Consider the following 21,065-nt stretch of genomic DNA (forward strand, 5'->3'; position numbering starts at 1 on the left):
CTGGAAGTGGAATGTGGCCCAGGAGGAGACACAGGAGCCCGTAGTCTTGCCAGTTTCCTGTTGAGGAAAGATCTTAAATAGCTCCCCTGCCAACCAACAGCCTTCTCTCCTCCCTTTTCACTTCCCTGGGAATGTTTTTATCTTCTTTTCTCCCCCTTTAGAAAAAAACAACAAACCTGTCACTGTCACGTGACTTTCTATTCCCGTTTGTATCTCATTTCAAAATAGACATGTTAATATTTCCAACAAGCTGGCCAGGTGTAGGGGGCATTAGCGAGGGTGGAAGGGCCGGTGACTCACTGCTATCTTAGCTCCCCGGCCACTGTGGCAGCAGCTCCCGCCCCGTCTTAGCTGGGGCTGGGTGGGGACCTTTGTACCCAGCTGTGGTGAAGACCTAGCACCTGTCCCAAAGCGAAAGCTCATTTAATCTTTTCTCTCCAGTGAACAACACTTGCTCTGCACCCTCCTCCAGACCTTCATGCCCATTTGGGGATGCTTCTCGCTCTCTGCTTTTGATGCCCCCCTCCTCACAGCCCCACCTGGTCAGGCACTGCCCTGCACTAAAGGAGGTGGTGGCAGCTCTCCCAGCAAATGATCACTCTTCTTGTTTCTTTGGTCCCTACCTGAGACCCTGTGGGGTCACCCTATTTGCTAGCAGTGTCCACAGAGCAGCTCCCTGGTGTTTCACTGTGTGCTCTGAGAATCTGGGTCTGTACATGGGGATCATGGTTCCGCACTCAGGTGGGTTCATGGGATGCTCATGCCTTGCTGCCCCACGAGCTGCTTCCCAGAAGGTCCTGCAGCCTTGAGATAGCTGGCCCGGAGCACCAGGCCCGGGAAGCCAGCCGAGCCTCTGCACTCAGAGGCCAGGAAGGCAGAGCTGAAGGTCCTGGGGTTTCCTATAGCTCGGATGCCGTGGAGTTCTGCATGTTGCTGTCTTTGGTTTCAGTCTGTTTACTGGTCCTGGTCCTTACAATCTGTTACCTAATCCTGTTTGATTCTTTGACTTTTTCTTTTCTGAAAAGAACTTTGATGGTTTCCTATTCTGCCTTTCTCCAAACGCCTCTCAATGGGATGCACAGCTGAAATCAGAAAGATGGTGGCAGGTAGGCGTCGGGAGGAGCATCACAGTGAAGGTTTCTGTGGGGGTTTAAAGACGAGACAGCAGACAGTGTGAACACTGAGCCCGGTAGTGCCTTGCATGGGGTCAGAGCCCGGGATCCACACGTGGTCTGTCCCCCAACTGGGCTCAGCCACAGCCCCTCAGGTGGGGTCCCCCCTGATGCCCCAACCCGCTCGCTTCTAGTCCACATGCCCTGGTGCCCCTTAGCCCCACTGGGGCTCCGCCGTGGGGCGCCACCACAGGACAGCCAGGTGCAGCCTATAAGCACCCAGGCACTCCCAGAGATGGGGCAGGGCCTGCGTGTGACTTCCGCCGTGTGCATGGCCTGGTATTAATGTGCTCTGCACGTGTGTTAATATCTGTGCAGCTCTCATCCCATCCATGAGTCTGATCCCTGTGGTCCTGGTGGGCCGAGCAGTTGTACACGGAGCTCCAGCTGGGGTCTCAGTTTATCACCTCCATTCTGCTTCCCATCTGTCCCATGTTGCTTCTGGCTGGACATGGCGCACTTCTTCCCGACCCCAGCCTTGGGCTAGGGCTAGTCCTCTGAGGAGCCAGTGAGTCAGGGGGCCTGCTCTTTAGGAACCCTCCCTTGGGGACAGGTGGTGTTGGGAGCATGGTCATGGTCGAGGGAGCTGGTCTGGAACTCTGGGATGGCGCTGTGCACTTCCCTTGTCTAAAGGGGGTGTGGGGAGCCCCGAGATGATTCACGGAATGTAGGCTTTCTCACGCAGGCGTCTTGGTCACCTTAGGATGTCTGGATGTGTGTCTGGTGGAGAGCAGGGGCCTGGATCACCGGGGCTGGCCAAGCGACCCATCCACCGTGCTTAGCCTCAGCATGTTCTTCATGGGCACTGGCCTCTGGGGGGGAGCCATGGCAGTCCCTGGGAGAAGGCCAACCTTGCCCTGTTCTGGGGGGTCACAGGTCACTGCTGGGGAGGACAGGCCAGCACACCTGAATGTGCCCAGCATGGGGGCCCCTCGCTGGGATGTTAGCTCTCGCCACTCCGAAAATGTTCTCCTTTCTTCGGATTCAAGCTTTTCCATCTGACAGCCTGTACAGTTACATCATCTTTCAAAGCTTCCTGTTTAAAGACATGTGTTATAAAAGTTCCTTAAGCCCGGACTGCTGGCTCTACAGAGCTGACCCAGTGCTGACGTGTTTGCAGTGCTTTATGAGCTTTCCACACCCAAGGTATTCAGCCTTGGGGCCTCTTCTCGGTCCACAGTCTGTGGGGGCCCTTCCTACACACACCTGCTGCAGCTGGCTTGCTCCCAGCTCATCTGGCGCTCCTTCCCTGCCAGCTGCAGCCAGCTTCCAGGGGGAGGCGAGGCTGGCGGGAGCACTGGCGTAGCCTTCTCACTGAGGTCCCAGCTCTTGTCCCTGCTGAAGGGGAAGATGGTTCTGTTTGTCTTTAAAGTTCTCATCTGGGAAGAAACTTTCTTAAAAAACCAATATTCTTTTTTAGAATAGTTGATAGTTCGAGTCACCAGCCCAGATCACTGCCATTTGTGGTTACAGCGTGTGGGTGCTGTCTCAGCCGGGTAGAGGGGAGTGCCCAGGAGGTGTCCAAGGGAGGGGCCCACAGGCCACCTTGGGCTCCCTGCATGCATCATACTGCCCTCAGCCCAGCCAAGCGCCTTTGTAGCCCCCAGGCTCTGACCGCCTGCGTTTTCTGCACCAGAAGCCGGCCGGGCGGAGATGCTGGACCACGCCGTGCTATTACAAGTGATCAAGGAACAGCAGGTGCAGCAGAAGCGCCTCCTGGACCAGCAGGAGAAGCTGCTCGCGGTGATCGAAGAGCAGCATAAGGAGATCCACCAGCAGAGGCAGGACGGCCAGGAAGGCGAGGATGGCAAGTCTGGGGGAGGGAGGGGGAGAGGGGCTGGGCAGGCTGGGGGTGGTTGCTGCCCCCACTCAGGGAAGAGGGGTTGTCACTTTTTGAAAAGAATGGTGCTTGTTTATGTATGTGTGTGTTTATTTGTGGCTGTGCTGGGCCCTCATTGCTGCACGTGCTTTTCCTAGCTGCAGAGAGCGGGGCTGCTCTCCCATGGTGGCACGCTGGCCTCTCCTGTTGCAGAGCACGGGCTCTAGGCAGTGGCGGCAGCATGTGGGCTCAGTCGTGGCTCCTGAGCTCAAGAGCACAGGCTCAGTGCTTGTGGTGGATGGGCTTGGTGGTTCCACGTCACATGGGATTTTCCTAGATCAGGGATCAAACCCATGTCTCCTGCATTGGCAGACAGATTCTTTACCACTGAGCCACCAGGGAAGCCCAGGGGTTGTCCCTTAATGCATGAAAGCCAGGGTCTCCTGCCCCACCGCCTCCCCCTGCCCCCCATCCCCGTTGGATCTGTGGCTCTGTGGTCTAGAGTCCTGCTGGGTGAACTTAAGCAGGTGTTTGTATTCCTTGATTGCTGGCAAGCTGGCTTCACTTAGTTGCTGCGTCGGTAGCTTCTGCTCAGCTCTGTGGCTAAACAGGTGCCTGACTTCATTTGCAGCGGACGCACAGCCTGAGTTGGGGGTGGCCGCACCCAGAGGTAAGGAGCAGGAGGTCCACGACGCAGGGATGGTGGAGCGTCCCCCGCCGCAGCCTGTGGAAGTCCTGCCCGGCGCTCCTGGGCATCCCCCCGCTCCTCCGCAGGGGCACAGCCAGCGCTCCGTGGAGGAACCTGATGGGGCAGCGGGCAGAGCCCCAGCTGCACCTCCCGGCGGTGCTGACCCGCAGCCCTGGGCAGCTCCGGCTGAGCCAAGGGAAGGCCGGCAGGGCGCTGCGCCTGAGGCTGAGGGCGCTGGCGTGCAAGATCGGCTCCCTGTGCTGGAGGCTGCCAGGGTGCCCGGGAGCCCAGAGCAGCATGGAGCTGGGGATGTCCCCGGGCAGAGTCGGGATGTTTTTGGTGGAGGCACCCATGAGAAGAAGAAACCCAGGAAGGAGGCAGCAGCTGCTGGTGTGGACACTCAGGAGGCAGATGTGCCGGGGGTGGGGGCAGCGGTTGGGGCCCCTCAGGTAAAGTCCCAGCAAGCGAGCCGAGACCGGGCACCTGGAGGCAGGTTGGGGGTAGCAGCCCCCCAGGCCCAGGTTGTTTTACATCAGCCAGAACACCGGGCCGACCCTGCTGGAGGACAGGGCGGGTGGCAGGGTGGTCATGCGGAGATGAGGAAGGAGGCCCCCGGTAGGGAGCACGTGCCTGCTCCCCGGGAGGGCACCGCCGGCCAGGAGCCCGAGCAGAGGCCAGACCCTGAGCTTGGGCCCAAACCCGCCATACCTGGAGATCAGAAGCTGGACAACGCCAAACCCAACCGGGACTTGAAAGTCCAGGCCGGCTCCGACCTTCGGAGGAGACGGCGGGACGTAGCTCCTCTGGCAGAGGCAGGGCCGGCCCCGAAGGACGGGGTCATCATCAGCTTCAATTCACTGCCCGACGTGCAGGTTAATGACCTCCGCAGCGCCCTGGAGACCCAGCTGCACCAGGCCGCTGGAGGTGCCCTGCGGGTGGTCCCAGGCCGCCAGATCAAACAGCTGCCTGGGGCCCTGGAGGAGCCCTGAGCCCCACTAAGGCCAGGGTGCTCCGGTCAGCTGGTGAACCTGGACCACGGTGGGTGCCAAGCCCCAGAAGTCAGGCCCAGGGTGGAGTGACGGCTCTGCAGCTGCGGCTACTTCCAGGCTGACTCTTTCATGATTCAGCTCCCTTCCTGCAGCCTTGAGGAGGAAAAACAGCCGCTCCCTGAGACCAGGAAACACGACCTGCCACCTCCTGTGTGGCCGTGGGAGCCACTGGGGTACAGGTGGAGATGTTGGGGCTCTGAGTGCTGACTGCAGCCCTGGCCGCCTGGCTGCCATGAGAGGCAGTGTTATCCCGAACTTTAATTCCTTATTGATGTTCTCTGTGACTGTCAGTACAGAGCCTGAAAATGCTTCTGGCTTCACCCCGTCTCACAGCAAACACTGCATCGTCTGAGAGGCTGGACAGGCCTGTGGGTCCAGCCGCCTCTGCCCTGGCTCTCTGCTCTGCATACTTCGGTCTGCCAATCGAGTGGCTGTGAGATTTAAAAAGTAAAACAGACCACTGCTGTCTGGTTGGTGCCATGGTGAATCACCCAAAGGCTTCCACGCCACAGACAGAGGCCCTGACCATGAAACCTGGGTTCCAGGCCCAGTGGGGAGGGGTGCACGACCTCACTTCTCACCACTTCTCACTTCTTCCAGGGCAGCGTCTCCTCTGGGTTTGCACCCTCGGGACTCATCTGTTGGGAGGGTTTTTGTGGTGTTTTTTGTTGTACTTTGTTTCAAGGGGCAGAGAGGCCAGTGGTCATCCCCAGCCTGGGCTGGTCAGTAGGTGGCCTGACATGCTTGGCTGTGCCCTCAAGAGCCTGGGGCCTTCACCTGCTTTGTGCTTTGGGCTGTGTGCCTCGTTCCCTGCTGGGGGTGGGGGCCGCTCCAGACCCTGCCCCAAGGGGTCCATGGTGGGGAGCCAGTCACTGACCGCTAGCCAGGGCTGCCCAGGCCACGTGACAGCTCCAGCCTTGGTCTCCGCTCACCTCTCCCCTGTGCCTTTTGAAATGGTTTTATTGTTTACTGTGATTTCTATGTCATCTTGAAGCCTCAAAATGAATAATAAAAGGAGTGGAATCCTCTGGAAGCCAAGCTGATTCCCCACGAACCCTGGGCACTGCTCACACAGAGGGGAGCTCAGTAAAAAGCATCCAGGTCCCTCCATTCTTAACTAAAAATAATTCCAAGCAAACTGTACCGGCTGGAAGTTTCCCTCAGGTTGGAATACCATTTGTTGTTTTGGGGTGGGATTGCGTGTCCAGCCCTCTCTACCTGAATCTCTCACCTTGACCCAGTGTTCTAGCCTCTGGATTTCTGCAAAGATAGCTTCCTCCTCAGAGCAGGGGCCACAGCCGTCTGAGAGCAGCAGTTCAGCCTCTGCCATCGCCTGCCATTCCCGCACCTCCGGGCGCTCAGGGTCCTCTGTCCCAGTTAGTGCTTGTCTTCTCCAGGTTCTCCGCTCCACTCCCCTCCCCAGTCCTCTCCTTTGGGAAAGCTCTGGGCAGACCTCTGGGTGGGGTCACCGTGACCAGTACTGCAGGGAGCCATGAGGGGCCGGGAGACGCTGCCTTGCTTTCTGACCACAGGCCATCCCTCCTGCTGGGTCCCTTGGCTGGTAGATGTGGCCAGCGCAGCACACCGGGCCGCCAGGAGTGACCCTCTGTGCTGGCCGATACACTTGGCAGACACAAGGCCTGGATGGCCGAGGTGACTGGGACAGGGCCCTGTCTGTACTCCCGTTCTGGAATGGGGCCCCCAAGCCCAGCCCGGGGTGGGAAGAGGCCAAGGTCGAGGCTGGGTATGGCCTCCCGTGGTGCAGCTGAGCCCTGAGTCCGAGGCCAAGACAGGTGGCGCCACACAGGGTGACTGCCTCCTGGTGAAACAGCTGAAGAAGCAGAAGGAACCATTTTTCCTGTATCCTGACACAACTCGGTTGAACTCCCTCCCATAAACACAGTTTTGAAGACAGGTTGAGTTTGGGGAGGGGAGCCAGGGAGGTCCGTGAGCTGACTTCAGTGTGTGGTAAGTGGCCTGGCCCAGCCAGTAGATCACGTCTGCAGCCCTGGACCTGAGATGTGGCTTGTGGCCTCATCTGCCTCCGTGAACTGGAATCTGAAAGGATGTTAGGAGAGCACTGGGTGGGACAGTTCTGGAAGCGACCAGAGTGCCTGTGCACAGCAGAGATGCCAGAAGCTCTAGCCAGCAGGCTGCCAAAGTGCAGAGAGCACAGAGGGTCAGAAAGAGGCCATCCTCAGGCAGGAGGCACCTGCTGGGTGTGCACACTGTCTCGGCAGACAGGGAAGGGGGCGGCATTCTCAGCAAGTCTGTTTTCCTGGCCCACTCCTCCCTCCTGCCCTCAGCCAATCTGAGGGGCCATCACCCCTGGCCGGGACGGGGGTCACGTCAGTGATGTCTGGTCCTGAATTCCAGTGGTGACTGTGAAACATGACTGCTCAGCCAGCCAGTCTTTGAACAGTTCTAAAGCCCTTGAGCGGCGTATGGCTCCCCTCCAAGGCTGCCCTGGAAACTGCATTTCACTGGGATGATAGCTCGGAAATAAGGGGTTTCAGCACTTTGTGGGGGAAGTGGAGGAGCCTTTATAAGAGGGAACAGCTCCAGGCCTCAGGGCACAGGTGCTCTGGGACAGCAGGGCCTCGGTGGAGCCAGAGGACAATGTGACCTCCATACCCTGGGGAAGGAGGCTCTGGGATGACACGTCCAGCAGGCAGCACTCAGGATGCTGAAATCTTCCTGGGTCCCACTGGGTCTCCCTGGAGCTCCAGCACGTGTGCTGCTGCGGCCTTACCGAATCAGGATGAGGGGTGGGACCAGAGTGAGCAGGAGCCTGGCCAGGATGGACCTGGGCTCAGACTCCAGAGGCTGCGGAAGGGAGGGTGGGGCAACCCCATGGAGCAAGTCTCACAGGCACTGGGTTCCTAAAACCAGACCTTCCCTGGGTTCTTCACCCCTTTGCCTGAAGAGCAACCCCCACCTTTTTTTTCCTAAGTCAGAAAAAAAACCCATCAGGTTCCTGCAGCTCGGACTTTTCCCTCACGGTGTCACTGTTTTTTCTTTGGTCTGTGCTGTAACCTGGTAGTTACTTCTGGATGTTTCGCCAGACTCAGATGACATGCCTTGGTGAGAATTCTTTAAAGAACGAGACTCGCAAGGCAGCTTGTTCACAGCCCATGCACTCATTCTGCAGATGACAAAACAAATCTTACAGTATCTGATCTGATCTTTATTGTGGGTTCATTGCGTCTTATTGTCCCCAAATCCTTAGGTGTGCAAGGCTGGAAAACCCATTCTCCTGCTCATGCATACCTAATGTGTTTCCAGTCCTTTTAGCCCCAAGAGCTTTTAAGGTTTTAGACGCTTGCCCCTTGAGGCCATCAGTGCCAGGCACCCAGGGACGTGCATTGGAGCTTGTAGTCTTTCCTAATGGCCTCCTGTCAGGGTCTTCTTGGCCTGGAAGACAAAGGGCTGTGTCTGAATGGGTTGCTTTAGTTAGACATGGTTAGACAAGTTAGACATGGTTTCAAAGTTAAGAAAACTACCATCCCCGAAGCCACCTCCTGGCAAACAAATGACAAAGAGCTTGGCCACGAGTGTGCAGCATGGGGCCAGGCTGGTTGGGGCACTGGGGAGCCTGGGGCTGGGCTCAACCTGCTCTGTGGCCTCTCCCACCCTGCCAGGCACTGTGCCACCAACGAGTCCCATTTAGTCCTCCCCCTTCTATAAAGGAATCTCTAAGTCAGAGATGCTGAAACACAGGCTCCCCTCCTGCCTCCTCATGCACCCCCCCCAGAGCCTCAGGGTGCAGGCAGAGTAGACAAAATGGCTTGTGTCTTTAAATGAGAAACCCCCAGATTCCCTGTTCTGAACTTCCAGTGCCTGGGGCCTGTGGTTAGGTTGCCCTCAATGGAAAACAGCAGGAGAGGCAGCCACACGCTCCCGGGGGCAAGACAACATGACAGGGGCAGAGGAGCGTAAGGAATCAGAGAGGATTCCTTCCGGAGAGGATTCACAGGATACCTGTGATCCTGACTAATAACCACAGGCGGTAGGGAAAAGCCTGGTTTGGCCAGGAGTGTGTGATCTTTATTTTACATGTGAATCCTTCCAACCACTGACCACAGGATGAAGGTTTGTACCTCCCGGAGGGAGTGCTCTGAGTAAAGCACGGAAGCTGCCGAGAGCCAGGAAGCAAGTCCAAGCGACACGTGCATCTTGGATGAAACATGTCAGATTGGAGATTGGTGACAAGGGCGAGCCGCATATCCCAGCCACAATGATTGCTAGGAAGGTGCAAGGGGTTCTTTGAGCCTTCCGGGAAATGAAGTATGGCCCATGCATCCCTGGATCATAGGGATTCCTTGGATTCCCTAAATTCTGGTGAGCTGACCCAACTGCCCCCTCCCAGGTCCAGTACTCAGCACCAGCAGCTCTGGTGAACAGAACTGACTGTGGGCATCGTGGCCCACCCCAGACCCACCGAGTCGAGGGAACCCAGGACCTTGACATCTTGGGCACCAGCTCAAAACCTTGTGCCAGCCTCATTACAGGCAGCCTCCGTGGCGGCGGGGGTCGCGCCGGCTGGTGTGGGGCTGTGCCCCCTTGAAGCACCTGTTGGAGCCCAACATCGAACCCAAAGGAAAAGGAAGCCCGTTTCCCAAACAGGTAACGTGGGTCCCCGCCCCCTAGGGTCCCACCCCCGGGCGAGGCTGGCGTTCACTTACCGCAGCAGCGAAGCAGCTCCGCAAAGCCTCGAACTCCTGCGCGCACAGATCCTTCTTCAAGCAGCCGCCCGGGGCCGTGGACGCCTGCACGCACCTGCCGTAGGCCGCGGCCTGGGGGCGGACGGAGACCGGCGAGGGTCGCCACGGTCCCCGCGCCCGCTGATTACCCGGGGCGGACCCCGCCGCCGCCGCTCCCGGGTCACCACTACCCGCCCCCCGCCAGCCTGCACCCCGCCTCGCGCGGCCCTTCCTGCCCCGCCTGACGACTCCGCACCTCGGCCTCACAGGCAGCTAGACACTCGGGAAAGGCGCGGAGGCGGCTTCGCACGCGACCCCACACAGCTCCGTTCCCCGACATGAGCGGCTCCTCCCGGCACCTGTGGGCGCCGCCATCTTAGGTCCGGCCTCTTCCGGCGCCCAACAGCTTAACCGGCAGGCACTTCCGCCCACAATCTTTCTTGCGCTTTGTCACTTGGTCAGGCTTAGCCCTCGCCTTAGCCTCTCCGGAACCGCTCTCAGTCTCCCAGAGCCCTGCAGTTGGCTCGTTGTCGGTCGCTGTCCTTGGACTTTGTATTGGTTCACGCGCAAACTGTTTCCCGAAGTCGGCCGCAAGGCCCTCCTCACTCGGGTAATTGGCCCGCGGGGTCAGGCTCACGCACTGATTGGCGGGGGCCCGGGCCTGGCGGAAGCGGGGCGGGGCCGGAAGGTGGCCGGCACCATGGCGGCCACGCCGCCGCTGCGGGACCGCCTGAGCTTTCTGCACCGGGTGAGTGAGTGCTGGCGGCCCTGGTCCCACCACGCGCCGCCTCCTGGCCTCACCCCCGGCCCAGGCCGACCGCCTCCCTGGCTGCGCACTGCGCCCGCGGGATCCCCGCGCCCCGTGCCCTCCGGCTGCTGGCAGGCTTGGCGTCCCCTTCGTCCCCCTCCGTCCCCTCCCACCTCTCCTCTCGCCTCTTTCCCTGTTTTCCGGCCGCTTCAACATCCTAGAACACTCCTCATCTCAAATCCTACCCTTCGGCCCCTCCCGAGGCTGGGGGACCCCACAGCCTTGGGGGGCGGCAAGTCAGGCGATCCCTGTGTCAGGTCCACGGGGAAGAGTGACCCCCTTGAACAAAATCCCAAGTTTTTCTGTTTTCTTACCCAGCTTAAAGTAGCTTTACAGAAAAAGAAACAGTGATCCCCCGAACTCTGGCCGAGATAACCAGACGCTGATTCGAAGAGCGGCAGAAAACCTTTTATTAAGTGGTCCAGGCAGTGGGGGAAGCCCTGAATTCAAGTTCAAATTGTGCGGAGAGGACTGGGCGTTTTCAGGACAGGACAGAAGGGTGGAGTTCAAGTGAAAAATGGCAGGCGTTTGGGCGGTTTCGGTGGGATACGGCTGCTGTGCTGATAACTGGTGGTTACAGAAGCTAAGATCCCATCGTACGGTAGGAACTGGGGGACAGACCCTGTCCCTCCTGGTGGTTACATTTCAAGGAGTGGCCTTCAGGTCCTTGAGAAAGACTCTCCTAAGTTGTAGGAGGTCTGGGTTCCCAATTGTAGAAAATGCTCCTGAAGTGAGCCTGAACCAGTCCAAAAGTCCAGGGTCAAGAAAAGGAGGTTGGAGTCTGTCACCAGAAATAGGCCAGAATGAACAGTGAATTCTGGCACTATGAGCTTCCACAGGCAGGCGGCAGGGGTGAGGGGGTGACGGGTTCACCCTCATGCTGCTGAAAGACAGGTCAGTTCTCTTTGAGCAGAGGTTTCGCTATGTGCCGAACATGCTATGGTCCTGCAGACCTTTCCAGCTTCCCTCTGGGTCTTGGTGGACAAATAGCGTGAACAGCCTCTTGCAACATTCAGGCCAACCGTGTCTGTGGCCAGCACCTCAGAAACTGCACCTGAGGTTTCTTGTCCTGTCTACACTAGGCTCATACCCTCCAGATGTGCCATGAGGTGGAATGGGTGTTTCTGGTTTTTATCCCTAGAAATTGTACATCTTTGTGCTGAGTCAACTCAGTGTAAACACCTTTGTGCTGACACATAAGCGTGAGACACACAGCTGAGTCGGTTGTTCTTGTTTTGAGTTGTCTCTGTGGGATCCCTTCCTGGAAGTGGCGCTGTAGGTCTGTCAGGGTGAATGATTGTGTCACAGGGGTTCACCTGAGGAGTATTTTTTTTTTTGCCAGTCTGTAAGTTGGTATACTAAAGGCACTTTTAAGTTGTGTGGCTGTAGGTGTAAGGGCCTGGGGGGCCCTGCTGAATCGTGACCTTTAGGGCCTGTCACCATGGAGACCACCACCCATTTCCTCTTCCCAGGCGTTCATCCCGGCCTCCAGAAGGGAGGCTTCTGCAGGCTCCCTGTGGCCAGTGGGACCGTTGCTCTTCTCTTTGGGTCCCCTGACCCTGTGTCACGCCAACTATAAGCTTTTGAAATTGGGATCCCCAAGAATGAGGGCTCCTGTGGCCACTCACTGTGGGCTGGGCTCTCGCTCCCTTTCAGCTCCCGATTCTCCTGAAGGGAACGTCGGATGATGATGTCCCCTGTCCGGGCTACCTGTTTGAGGAGATTGCCAGTATCCTTCCTTGTGGATACCTCTGGGGCCCCTGTAGCCTCTCCTACCCCATCTCCCAAGGTCCCGGGCTTCTCCTACCCTGAGGGGGCCCTGGCTCCTTTCCCATAGCAGCTAGGTGTGTGGGCTCTGAAAGTCACCTTACTGATGACTTGAGGCTTAGGAGGCCCTGGAAGCCGGGTGTTCCTGAAACCAGGGCCTGGGGTGGGTGCCTGTGGTAGAGGGGGCCACACTGAGGAGTTCGATGGCAAGAAGGCCCGGCTTCTCTCCCTGGCCAGGGCATTGTGTGGCCCAGGGTTAGCTCTCCCCTTCCCTAACTGAGTGCCTCCCAGAGATCTCCCACGAATCCCTGGGCAGCAGCCAGTGTCTCCTGGAGTACCTGCTGAACCGTCTGCACAGCGGCTCTGGCCGCGTGAAGCTCAAGGTGAGTCCGAGTGGCTCCAGATGCCTGCCCGGGGGTTAAGTCAGGGCCCTGTCCTGCCCCTGGTGGTGAGGCTGGAGGGGAGGGATGAGCTGGGGGCATGGGGGGCTGTGTCGGGTGGGGCACCCTTCTGTGGACCCAGCTCTGCCCAACCCCCCCATCCCTGCTGCCCCAGGTGCTGAAGATCCTGCTGCACCTGTGTGGTCATGGCTCCTCTTCCTTTCTGCTCATCCTGAAGCGCAACCCTGCCTTCATCCAGGAAGCTGCGGGTATGGGCCAGCACTGCCTACAGGAGGCGTGGGAGGAAGGTGGCCAGGGCAGGTCTCGGCCAGAACCCTTAACCCGAGCCCCTGCCTCCCTGTCTCATACCCGTGCTCCCCACTCTGTGCTCCGTCCACACTGTCCTTCACTGCCACCTCCTCCCTTCCCTTCCCTCTGTGTCAGCTCCTCCCCTCCTCCCCACCAGGCCAGGCCAGCACATTGCGTGGAATGGCTGGTGTCTGTCCGTGAGCTCTGCTGGGCCTTTGCGGCCTGGACCTTTCCTGTCTGTCCCTGCCTTGGGTTCCCTCTTCTCCCCAGAGCTGCTCCTCCGGACCCTAGGAAGCCCTCCATTCTCAGAAGGGCTGGGAGGTGGGGGACAGGACTAATGAGGCTATAGTGAAAAGTGGGGCCCTGGCCTGTGGGGATCCAGGTGACAGGTGGGTCTGGGGTAGAGCTCCGTCCCTCACCTGCCCCCAGGCCAGAGGTGTTCATGAGTCTCTTGTTAATAGGAACTGGTGGAGGGTCGTAGCCTGAGGTCTTCTCCTTGGGTGGGGAGAACTGAATAGGAAGGCCATGGCCTTCAGGCCAGAACCCACCCCGCCAAGCTGTCCCCGAGAGGGCAGTGCCACGGAGAGATTGAGTCCTCCGGGCACCACTTGCTTGTTGGAGACTCTTTAGTGTGCCCTCCCGCTGCACCCCCAATCTGCTGTCTTCCCTTTACTTCAGGCGCACTGAGGCCAGGCTGGGGCTGGGCTGCCTGTGGGCCCTGGGGTGCATGCAGGCGCCTTGGAGACAGTGAGTGGCCTTGGAGGGGGCGCAGACCATTACTTGGCAGATTCCTAGAGGCGCCCATGGGGCTGGGGGCGCACTCGTCACAGCCCAGCTCCCTGGAGTTTGTGCACTGAAGCAGCATGGCTGGTTCATTCTCACCAGCCGAAGGGTCAGAACGGGCCTGTCCCGCTGCTTGGCTCACACAACTGTGGCCAGCGCTGGGCCTCGCCTCTGTCCTGGTCTCCGAAGAGGGCAGAGGAAGCAGAGGGGGGCAGCTGACTGGGGTTCTCTATTAGCACCACCGTCTCTCAAGCTCTGAGCATTGTCCCCAGAGGACGAATACCCAGATAGATGGGGCTGTGAGAGGAGCTAATCCTGGAGGCGGGGGTGGGGGGCACACAAAGGTTGGCCCAACTTTGGGGGCCTGGCAGGGGGGGTCCCTGTGACTCCCACAGGGATGGTGGGAGCTGTGGCAGGGCGGCGGGGAGGTACCCCGCCCTGGCTGGTCTCAGCACCCTAAGGCAGGAGAAGCCAGCGAGGTTTAATGAGACATAAGCTTCCCAGGTTGGAGAAGGAAATGGCAACCCACCCAGTTTCTTGCCTGGAGAATCCCATGAACAGAGGAGCCTGGCAGGCCGTGGTCCATAGTGTTTCAGAGAGTCGGACATGCGTGTACGCACGCAAGCTTCCCAGGTGGTGCTGGTGGTAAAGAGCCTGCCTGCCAATTCAGGAAACGCTGGAGACGGGTTTGATCCCTGGGTTGGGAAGATCTCCTGGAGGAGGGCATGGCAACCCACTCCAATATTCTTCCACGGACAGAGGAGCCTGCTGGGCTGTAGTCCATGGGGTCACAGTCAGACCTGACTGAAGGGACTTGGTGCACACAAGCTTATCTGATGGGCCACAGCTGGAGCTCTATGAGCAGGAGCCCTGTCAGGCTGTGATAAGGAACCTGCATTATGGTCAGGCCTTTGGAAGCTCTTCAGCTGGACTAGAGCCTCCTCGGGCTTCCCTGATAGCTCAATTGGTAAAGAATCCACCTGCAATGCAGGAGACCCTGGTTCGATTCCTGGGTCGGGAAGATCCGCTGGAGAAGGGCTAGGCTACCCATTCCAGTATTCTTGGGCTTCCCTGGTGGCTCAGCTGGTAAAGAATCCGCCTGCAGTGTGGGAGACCTGGGTTCCACCCCCGCATTGAGGGCCTCCTCCGGTCGCCTCTGGGTGGAGATGGTGTTGAGGGGGAGGCAGCGAGGCTGCTGTTGCAGAGGGTCAGGTGAGGCCCTGGTGTTCTGGAGGTTGAGTTGCAGCCTCACGGCTGGGGGTGTGGGCCAGGGGACGCCGAGGGGCTGTGAGGGCACAGCCACCCCAGGCCTGGGGATGGCGGTGCATCTGTGCTTTAGGAAGCACCGAGGCACTTGGTTGAGGGGGCTGAGCTGGGGGCTTCGGGGGGGCCAGGCAAGGCCAGGGCTCACCGCCTGCGTTGGGTGTGGGCTTTGAGGCTTGGTGGTTGGCGTTGCCCAGCTCAACTCTCCTCCCATCTGTCGCGCAGTTTTCGCGGGGCCCCCGGATCCTCTCCACGGGAACAGCCTGTACCAGAAGGTGCGGGCGGCCGCCCAGGTGAGCCTAGGACCCAGGTCACTCCCTGCTCTCCCTGCCCAGGGCCCTGGCTCCACTCTCTGCAGGACAGAGCCCCTGAGTGGCCCTCAGGGGAGAAGGAGGGGTGGGGGAACCGTGGGCTTGTGGCGCTGAGTGCCCTTTGCCTCATCTAGGACTTGGGGGCTGCCTTGTACTCCGACGCCTTGTCACCTCCACCTCCCTCCCAGCCTCCCAGGACCCTGCCCCCAGCAGGTATGCAAGTATGCCCAGCCCTGTCACCGGGTTACTCTGGGCGGGCCCGAAGCCTCTCCTCCCACAAACGTCCAGGGTTGAAGGTCGGGTCCCTACTGCTGCTGACGTGCGCCTCCCCGCAGGCATGGGCTCCCAGTCCAGGCCCCAGAGCGCCCTGCAGGGCTTCGGCTACAGCAAGGAGCGGGGTCACATAGGTGAGTGCTGCGGGACTGGGGCCCAGGCTGAGGGTGAGGGGCGGATGGGACCTGTGTGCCCCTCACTGACTTCTGTCCCACCCTGGGGCTGCTGGGGAGGTGCAGTCAGCTCTCCTTACCTGGCTGGTGAGAAGCCAGGCTGACGGTCAACCCCACACTTGGGCCATCGGCCCTGGGCTCCTTTAGGGAGCCGAGCGCAGAGGGCGGTGGTCCTGTCTGTGACAGAGGTGACTTGGAGCTGGCGCCGTGCCAGCCTTGCTTGCCGGGAGAGCCTGAAGCCCCCCAGGGCCACGCAAGCCTCTCGAGGGCTCTGGGCCGGGTCCAGCTGATGTGCTGACCACTCCAGCCGTGGCTCCTAGTTCCCTGGCCCTTGTGATTCCTAAAATGGGTCAGCCTTAGAGCCCACCTGTTCCTAACCTGGGGGTGACTGCTAGATCACTCTCCATGGGGCACTCCGTGGGAAAGCCCCTAGCACAGGATGTGAGCACTCCTTAAGTGGCCAGGGAGATTGTGGTTCTCAGGACAACCACCTTAGGTGGCCCCCTACTCTGAGGTGGGGACCCAGGAGGGCGAGAGGTACAGCTTTGCTGTGAGCTGCCACTCATCCAAGCTCCATGGGGCCGGATGCATTGAAGTGAATTCACCGCAGAAGCTTCTGGGCGGGCCCTGTTCCTCCATAGGGCCTCTGCTCTGTGACTGCATCTTGTGTCCCAACCTCTTGGGTCCTGGGTGAGCAGCAGCCGTGGGCACCTCATCCTGGGAACACAGGGTGGGACTGAGGGGGCTGTGCCGTCTCCCCTCTCTCTGCTGCAGGCTCTGCAGGTGAAGCCTTCCTGTCCACCATCCAGAAAGCCGCAGAGGTGGTGGCCAGCGCCGTGCGCCCTGGGCCTGAGAGCCCCAGCTGCCAGAGGTCCCTTCCGCGGGGTGACGCCTACCAGCCAGCCGTGACACCTTCAACCAGCCTCGGCACCCCTGCCTCCGGGAGCTCTCTCCCTGCGGCCAGCCCAGGAGCCCTAGGTATTGAGCTGGACTCCTCCCTTGGGATGCTGGCTTCCCCCTCCCGGGGGCCCTGGACTTCCAGTCACCTGCTGGGGCTGGGCGGGAGCAGATGACGGAGGAGGAAGAAAGCAGCTCACTCCTGGTGGGGGCAGGGGGCTGGAGCCCCACCCTGCTGGTCCCGCGACACCTCCCAGAGCCAGCACTTGACAAGCTCGCAGAGCCAGCCACCCAGGAGACTCGACTCCCTGTGGCCTCTGCGGCGGTGCACATAGGGCAACCCTGCCTCGACCCCCATGTCCAGTGCTCTCTGTCAGTCTGCTCTGGGTGGGAGCTCAGGTATTACGGCCCCATGAGAGGTGGGGTCTGCCCAGGATCCCAGCTGCTCAGATATGGAAGCTTAGAGCTGGGACAGGAGCCATCCCCAGCTCTCATGTGTTCATCCGGTGCCTTCAAGCAGCTTTGCAGCCCGTCAGGGCCCAGGGGCAACAGGGAAGCCCTCCGCAGGGGCCAGGCTCCATGCCATGTGTGTTCTAGCGGTGCGCTGTGATATAGGAGGGAGCGACGGCTGCCCACGCCCTCCGCCTCCACCTCTGCCTCTCCCAGAAGTGCTGCCCCATTTGCCTGGCTCGGAGGAAGGATGTCAGTGCTCGCCGGGACTTGAGAGCTGCTGTGCTGGGCGCTGTCCCCACTGCCCTGGCATCTGGTGCCTGACGCTGCTTTCTGGGCAGGCGTGTCCTGTGCAGGCCCCCCACCCTGGCCCTGAGTGAGGGTGTGCCCTGTTCTGCCCCATTTCCTCTCAGGTGGTGTTTCCCGCAGCTGGAATCCAGGCAGCTACGTGTCCACATCCCAGAACCCAGCCCATAGGCTCTTCCCTGGGTCTCCCCCTCCAGGGCTCCTGGGGAGACGGACATGGGGCCAATCTGAGGCCCCCAAGGGTCTGCCCCTCAGTTGGTGTTTCTTCCAGCAGCGAGACACCAGCCTGGGCAGGCCGGAGGCGGCTGGGATGAGCTGGACAGCAGTCCCAGCTCTCAGGATTCTTCCCAGGAGAACGATGATCTGGGCAAGGCCTCGGACTCGGGTAGTCGGTCGGGCAGCGACAGCCCCTCGGGGGCCAGCCGGGCACCTAGTGACCTGGCAGAAAGGTGATCCAGCACCCCAGGGTGCCCCTCCCTCCCTACCCTGATGGGCAAGAGGTGACTTGGAGGGGGCTCACCCTTCCTGGTGTAAGGGAGCCCACCCTTTGTCCTGACCCGTGTGCACCTGGCAGGGTTGAGGCTGTGACCCTGAGTGACTGCCAGCAGGAGCTGAGCCTGGTCCGGACTGTGACCCAGGGGCAGCACACCTTCCTGAGCCGAGAGGAGGTGCAGCACTTCATCAAAGAGTGAGCCCTGGCCTGTTCCAGGCCCCCGCACCCCACCCCATCCCTCGCCCTGCCTCTGCACACACGCCCCTTGCCCCACGGTCCCAGCCCTGTTGCACGGTGCCCCCTTCCTGCAGGTGTGGCCTCCTCAACTGTGAGGCTGTGCTGGAGCTGCTCATCGGCCACCTGGCTGCCACCAGTGAGCGTGTTCAGATGGTGAGGAGGGGAGTGGGTGGGGCTGGGGGTGTGCCCAGGCACGGGGAGTGGGGAGAAGGAGAACAGGACGCCCAGTCGCCCAGTCGATTGTCTGCTGAGGGCTGAGAGGAGGGAGGGAGGGAGCCAGTCACACAGACCTCCCTTGGAGGGGGAACCAGCTGACATCAAGCCCACCCACCCTACAGAGAGCCCTGGGTGCCATCGCCTCCCTCGGGTGCACCGACCTGCTCTCCCAGGAGCGAGTCCTGCTCCTCACCCGGCCTCGGCTGCAGGAGCTCAGTGAGGGCAGCCCTGGACCCGTGACCAACAAGGCCACAAAGGTGGGCAGCCTCCAGGGCCCAGAGGAGAGGGTGCAGGACACCCCTGCAGTCCCACACCGTCCCCCTCATCCCCTGCTGCCTTCCCTAGACACGCCCCCTCCTGCTCCTGTGGCTGGCACAAGTCATCCCCTTAGAACTGCAGTTGGTGGCCTGGCCTCTTCCCATACTTGGGACCCCCAGGTTTCCCCAATCTTCCCCTGGTTTCCCTGACCTTCTGCCTAGCAGATCTGCCCTTTGGGCAGTGCCTTCTCCCTTGTGGCTGTCTCCTCCAGGAAGCCGTCCTCCTGCGGGAAGCCCTCCTTGACTGTTTGGATGGCTCTCTTCCCGTACTCTGTGTCATGGGTCTATGCTCTGCTCCCATATGCCCCACCCTGGGAAAGCAGAAATGATGGTTTGTCTGAGTCCTCTTCCCACTGATGAATGTGGGGAGGCCACCTGCAGTCTTCTCTGGGGGCCCGCTGTTGGCCTCCCTCAGCTTCCAGTTTTCTGTATGGCAGCTGAAAATTCAGATGTTTAGTCACCTAAAACCTGAGAAGGACCCAGGAGGTCAGCTATTAGGGATGACACCTGGGTGGGACTTGGTGTTTCAGCCACATCTGTTCCCTCTGTGTGTCAGGTGCTTGTGTGGCACTTGACCGGGAGGGGGCGCTCTTCCACTCTGGCAGGCCGCACGGCAGCTTGATGTGGGGGAAAGCATCTGTATGACAGCTGGTGGAGAGCAGCAGTGCTGCTGCTGGGGGATGACAGAATTGTTGTGAGCGGCCAGTGGTCCTGCCCCGTGCTCTGGCCAGCGACATTGAGGAGGGCGCCCGGGAGCACCATGTCCTCTGATTCCTGGAGGAGTATAAGAGCCCTCACCAGTTCCCCTCTTCCCTTGTTCAGATCCTGAGACACTTTGAAGCCTCCTGCCGACAGTGGCCCCCTGCCCGGAGGCCCCCAGCTGAGCCTGGCCCTGCAGCTGCCCATGTGGGCCCATCAGACCTGTTGACTGACGCCCTGCCTTTCACCGGAGGCCCAGCCTTCCTGCAGCCTCTGAGTTCAGCTCTGTTTTTGCCCAAGGGCAGCACACCCCCATCAGGGATGCAGCCCAGCCCTGTGCCCCCAGTGTCCCTGGACAGCTGCCCCCTTCCAGTCCCTGGGGCTGCCAGGGAGGCTGAGACCAGGCTGGCAGGTTCCACAGACCAGGGGGCTGCATCTGAGCAGGGCCCGCTCTGCATGGACACCCCAAAGGGAGGGCCAGAGATCAGCCTGGGCCCCAGCCACAGCTGCAGCTCCTTATTTGCTGGCATGGAACTGGTGGCTTGTCCCCGCCTGGTGGGGGCCGGGACTGCTGCAGAGGAGCCCCTCCCAGCCCACCAGACTCCCTGGACGTTGTCACAGAGGCTGGCAGCAAAAGAGCCTTGCGGCTCTGAGCCGTCGGCTTTCGCATTCTTAAACTCATGATCTTGTCTGCCTGGGCCATATGCAGTCTGTGTGCTCCCTAGCCCGTGACTCCCAGGACCCTGTGACTTTGTGCTGTCCCCTATGCCCACAGCCCGCAATTCCCCTTCCTGTGGTTGGCCTCGCCCTCCCCTGGCCTCTTCCCCTCACCCACTGAGGCCTTGGGTGTGGACAGCCGTGCAGCAAGGCAAGCTTAGAGTGGACGGCCCACCCAGGGATGAGAATGGCCACCAGTAAAACCCATGGATATTTTAGAAGTTCATGCACCAGTCAGAGCCAGACCACCACTGTGGTAATGAGGTGCCCATGGGAGCTGCTCCCCAACTTTGCCCCTAAGGTGGGTTCCCTGTTTTTCTGCTGGGAGGCAGGACCCCCCGCTTACAGCCTGCCCCCTGGGTTTGATGGCCCAGGAGCAGCGCCCCCGAGCACCCTGCAGGACTTGCAGGGAGGGCAAGGCAGGCCCAGAAAGAGGAGCTGAGCACGAGCTAAGCCTGGCAGCTGGTGGGCCCTGGGGTGCCGGATCTCCCGCCTCATGGCCATCTGCTTTGGCGGGTTGCTTCTCCCATCTGCCAGAGGAACGAAGGGAGGGCAGTGGGGCAGACAGCATGACGTGGCTTGCCCAGAGGGCACTGGAGGGGAGCTCATGGGAGAGGAGACCACACACCCCTTGGAACTGGCCCGAGTCCCTCGGGTCCTTATGGGCACACAAAGAAGGGCACCAGGGGAAGACGGAGAGAACCCATCTGCAGGCTGAGCCCAGACCCAGCTTCCAGCCAAGCTTCTGCTGTTTCCAGGTGACAATCCTGTGAGGAGGATCCCAGGGCCACCTCAGTCATTCCTCTGCCCCACCCTGCTGTCTCCTTGGCCAGAGACTGGCCATTTGGACTTGAATTCCTGTAGCAGCAGGCAGGCAGGCACAGAGCCTTGCAAGCACTGACCTCGGGGTCCCCTGGGGAAACCCCTGCCTTCCTGGCCCTCAGAAACAAGGTTGATGTGGAACCACTGCTTGGGTGTTTGTATTTGAGCTCAGATCCCTCCCTCTGGGGGAGAGGGGAGTCCTAAGCAGCCTCCTGGCTTCTCGTCCATCAGGATTGGGGTCTGGGTAGGGTTAGGGCAGCATCAGGTCCCTGTGTGGCCTGTGTCAGCTCCCCCTGCCGTCCTCTGCCTGCAGACTGCGCAGCCACCTCAGAGCTAGGGCTGTGGTTGCTCTGGGGAGAACTGGGGACGGCCTGGGGTCACACTTCCCACATAAACACTGCTGTTCACGGGAA

The 21,065-nt window shown here is 60.3% G+C and overlaps 3 protein-coding genes across 12 annotated transcripts in view; 2 read left to right on the top strand and 1 right to left on the bottom strand.

The window, feature by feature from the left end:
- The window catches only part of SLC38A10 (solute carrier family 38 member 10), a 40,449-nt gene extending 34,693 nt beyond the window's left edge, over positions 1–5,756 (top strand). For 2 of the 5 annotated variants that reach the window (XM_018063608.1, XM_018063609.1), the window contains exons 15-17: positions 1,083–1,106; positions 2,809–2,979; positions 3,623–5,756. In XM_018063608.1, coding sequence (XP_017919097.1) covers positions 1,083–1,106; positions 2,809–2,979; positions 3,623–4,668 — 1,241 coding nt within the window. In that variant the 3' untranslated portion in view covers positions 4,669–5,756. The remainder of the gene's footprint in view (positions 1–1,082; positions 1,107–2,808; positions 2,980–3,622) is intronic. The other 3 variants (XM_018063610.1, XM_018063612.1, XM_018063611.1) reach the window with 2 other exon arrangements.
- On the bottom strand, positions 7,895–10,056 carry NDUFAF8 (NADH:ubiquinone oxidoreductase complex assembly factor 8). Of its 4 annotated transcripts, XM_018063613.1 has the most exons (5): positions 9,688–10,056; positions 9,414–9,524; positions 9,170–9,300; positions 8,829–8,972; positions 7,895–8,142 (listed from the first exon to the last, which is right to left on the bottom strand). In XM_018063613.1, the coding sequence occupies exons 1-5, from the start codon at positions 9,769–9,771 to the stop codon at positions 8,127–8,129; spliced, it is 486 nt and encodes a 161-aa protein (XP_017919102.1). In that variant the 5' UTR covers positions 9,772–10,056; the 3' UTR covers positions 7,895–8,126. The 4 variants fall into 4 exon arrangements, 3 of the variants coding, with proteins under 3 accessions (XP_017919102.1, XP_017919103.1, XP_017919104.1); XR_001919612.1 differs by lacking the exon at positions 9,170–9,300 and having other exon boundaries at positions 9,688–10,052; XM_018063614.1 differs by lacking the exon at positions 8,829–8,972 and having other exon boundaries at positions 9,688–10,054.
- Positions 10,114–21,065, top strand: TEPSIN (TEPSIN, adaptor related protein complex 4 accessory protein). 3 transcript variants are annotated; one of them, XM_018063617.1, is made up of 13 exons: positions 10,114–10,179; positions 11,896–11,968; positions 12,298–12,389; positions 12,562–12,655; positions 14,967–15,034; positions 15,187–15,265; positions 15,388–15,459; positions 16,273–16,476; positions 17,423–17,600; positions 17,726–17,839; positions 17,956–18,034; positions 18,220–18,354; positions 19,237–21,065. In XM_018063617.1, the coding sequence occupies exons 1-13, from the start codon at positions 10,132–10,134 to the stop codon at positions 19,795–19,797; spliced, it is 1,797 nt and encodes a 598-aa protein (XP_017919106.1). In that variant the 5' UTR covers positions 10,114–10,131; the 3' UTR covers positions 19,798–21,065. The 3 variants fall into 3 exon arrangements, with proteins under 3 accessions (XP_017919106.1, XP_017919107.1, XP_017919108.1); XM_018063618.1 differs by having other exon boundaries at positions 17,426–17,600; XM_018063619.1 differs by lacking the exon at positions 12,562–12,655 and having other exon boundaries at positions 12,300–12,389.

The sequence above is a fragment of the Capra hircus genome, chromosome 19, assembly GCF_001704415.2.
Source record: "Capra hircus breed San Clemente chromosome 19, ASM170441v1, whole genome shotgun sequence".
In the NCBI taxonomy this organism is placed as follows: Eukaryota; Metazoa; Chordata; class Mammalia; order Artiodactyla; family Bovidae; genus Capra; species Capra hircus.

Bases quoted from the DNA above. Each gene is read 5' to 3' on its own strand.
- NDUFAF8 (XM_018063613.1), bottom strand. From the start codon at position 9,771: ATGTCGGGGAACGGAGCTGTGTGGGGTCGCGTGCGAAGCCGCCTCCGC. The intron at 9,301-9,413 runs GTAAGTGAACGC...GGGCTCCAACAG, and splicing joins GGAGCTGCTTCGCTGCTGCG to GTGCTTCAAGGGGGCACAGC. The intron at 8,973-9,169 runs GTGGGTCTGGGG...GCACCTTCCTAG, and splicing joins TCCTGGGTTCCCTCGACTCG to CAATCATTGTGGCTGGGATA.
- TEPSIN (XM_018063617.1), top strand. From the start codon at position 10,132: ATGGCGGCCACGCCGCCGCTGCGGGACCGCCTGAGCTTTCTGCACCGG. The intron at 15,266-15,387 runs GTATGCAAGTAT...GCCTCCCCGCAG, and splicing joins CAGGACCCTGCCCCCAGCAG to GCATGGGCTCCCAGTCCAGG. The intron at 17,601-17,725 runs GTGATCCAGCAC...TGCACCTGGCAG, and splicing joins CCTAGTGACCTGGCAGAAAG to GGTTGAGGCTGTGACCCTGA.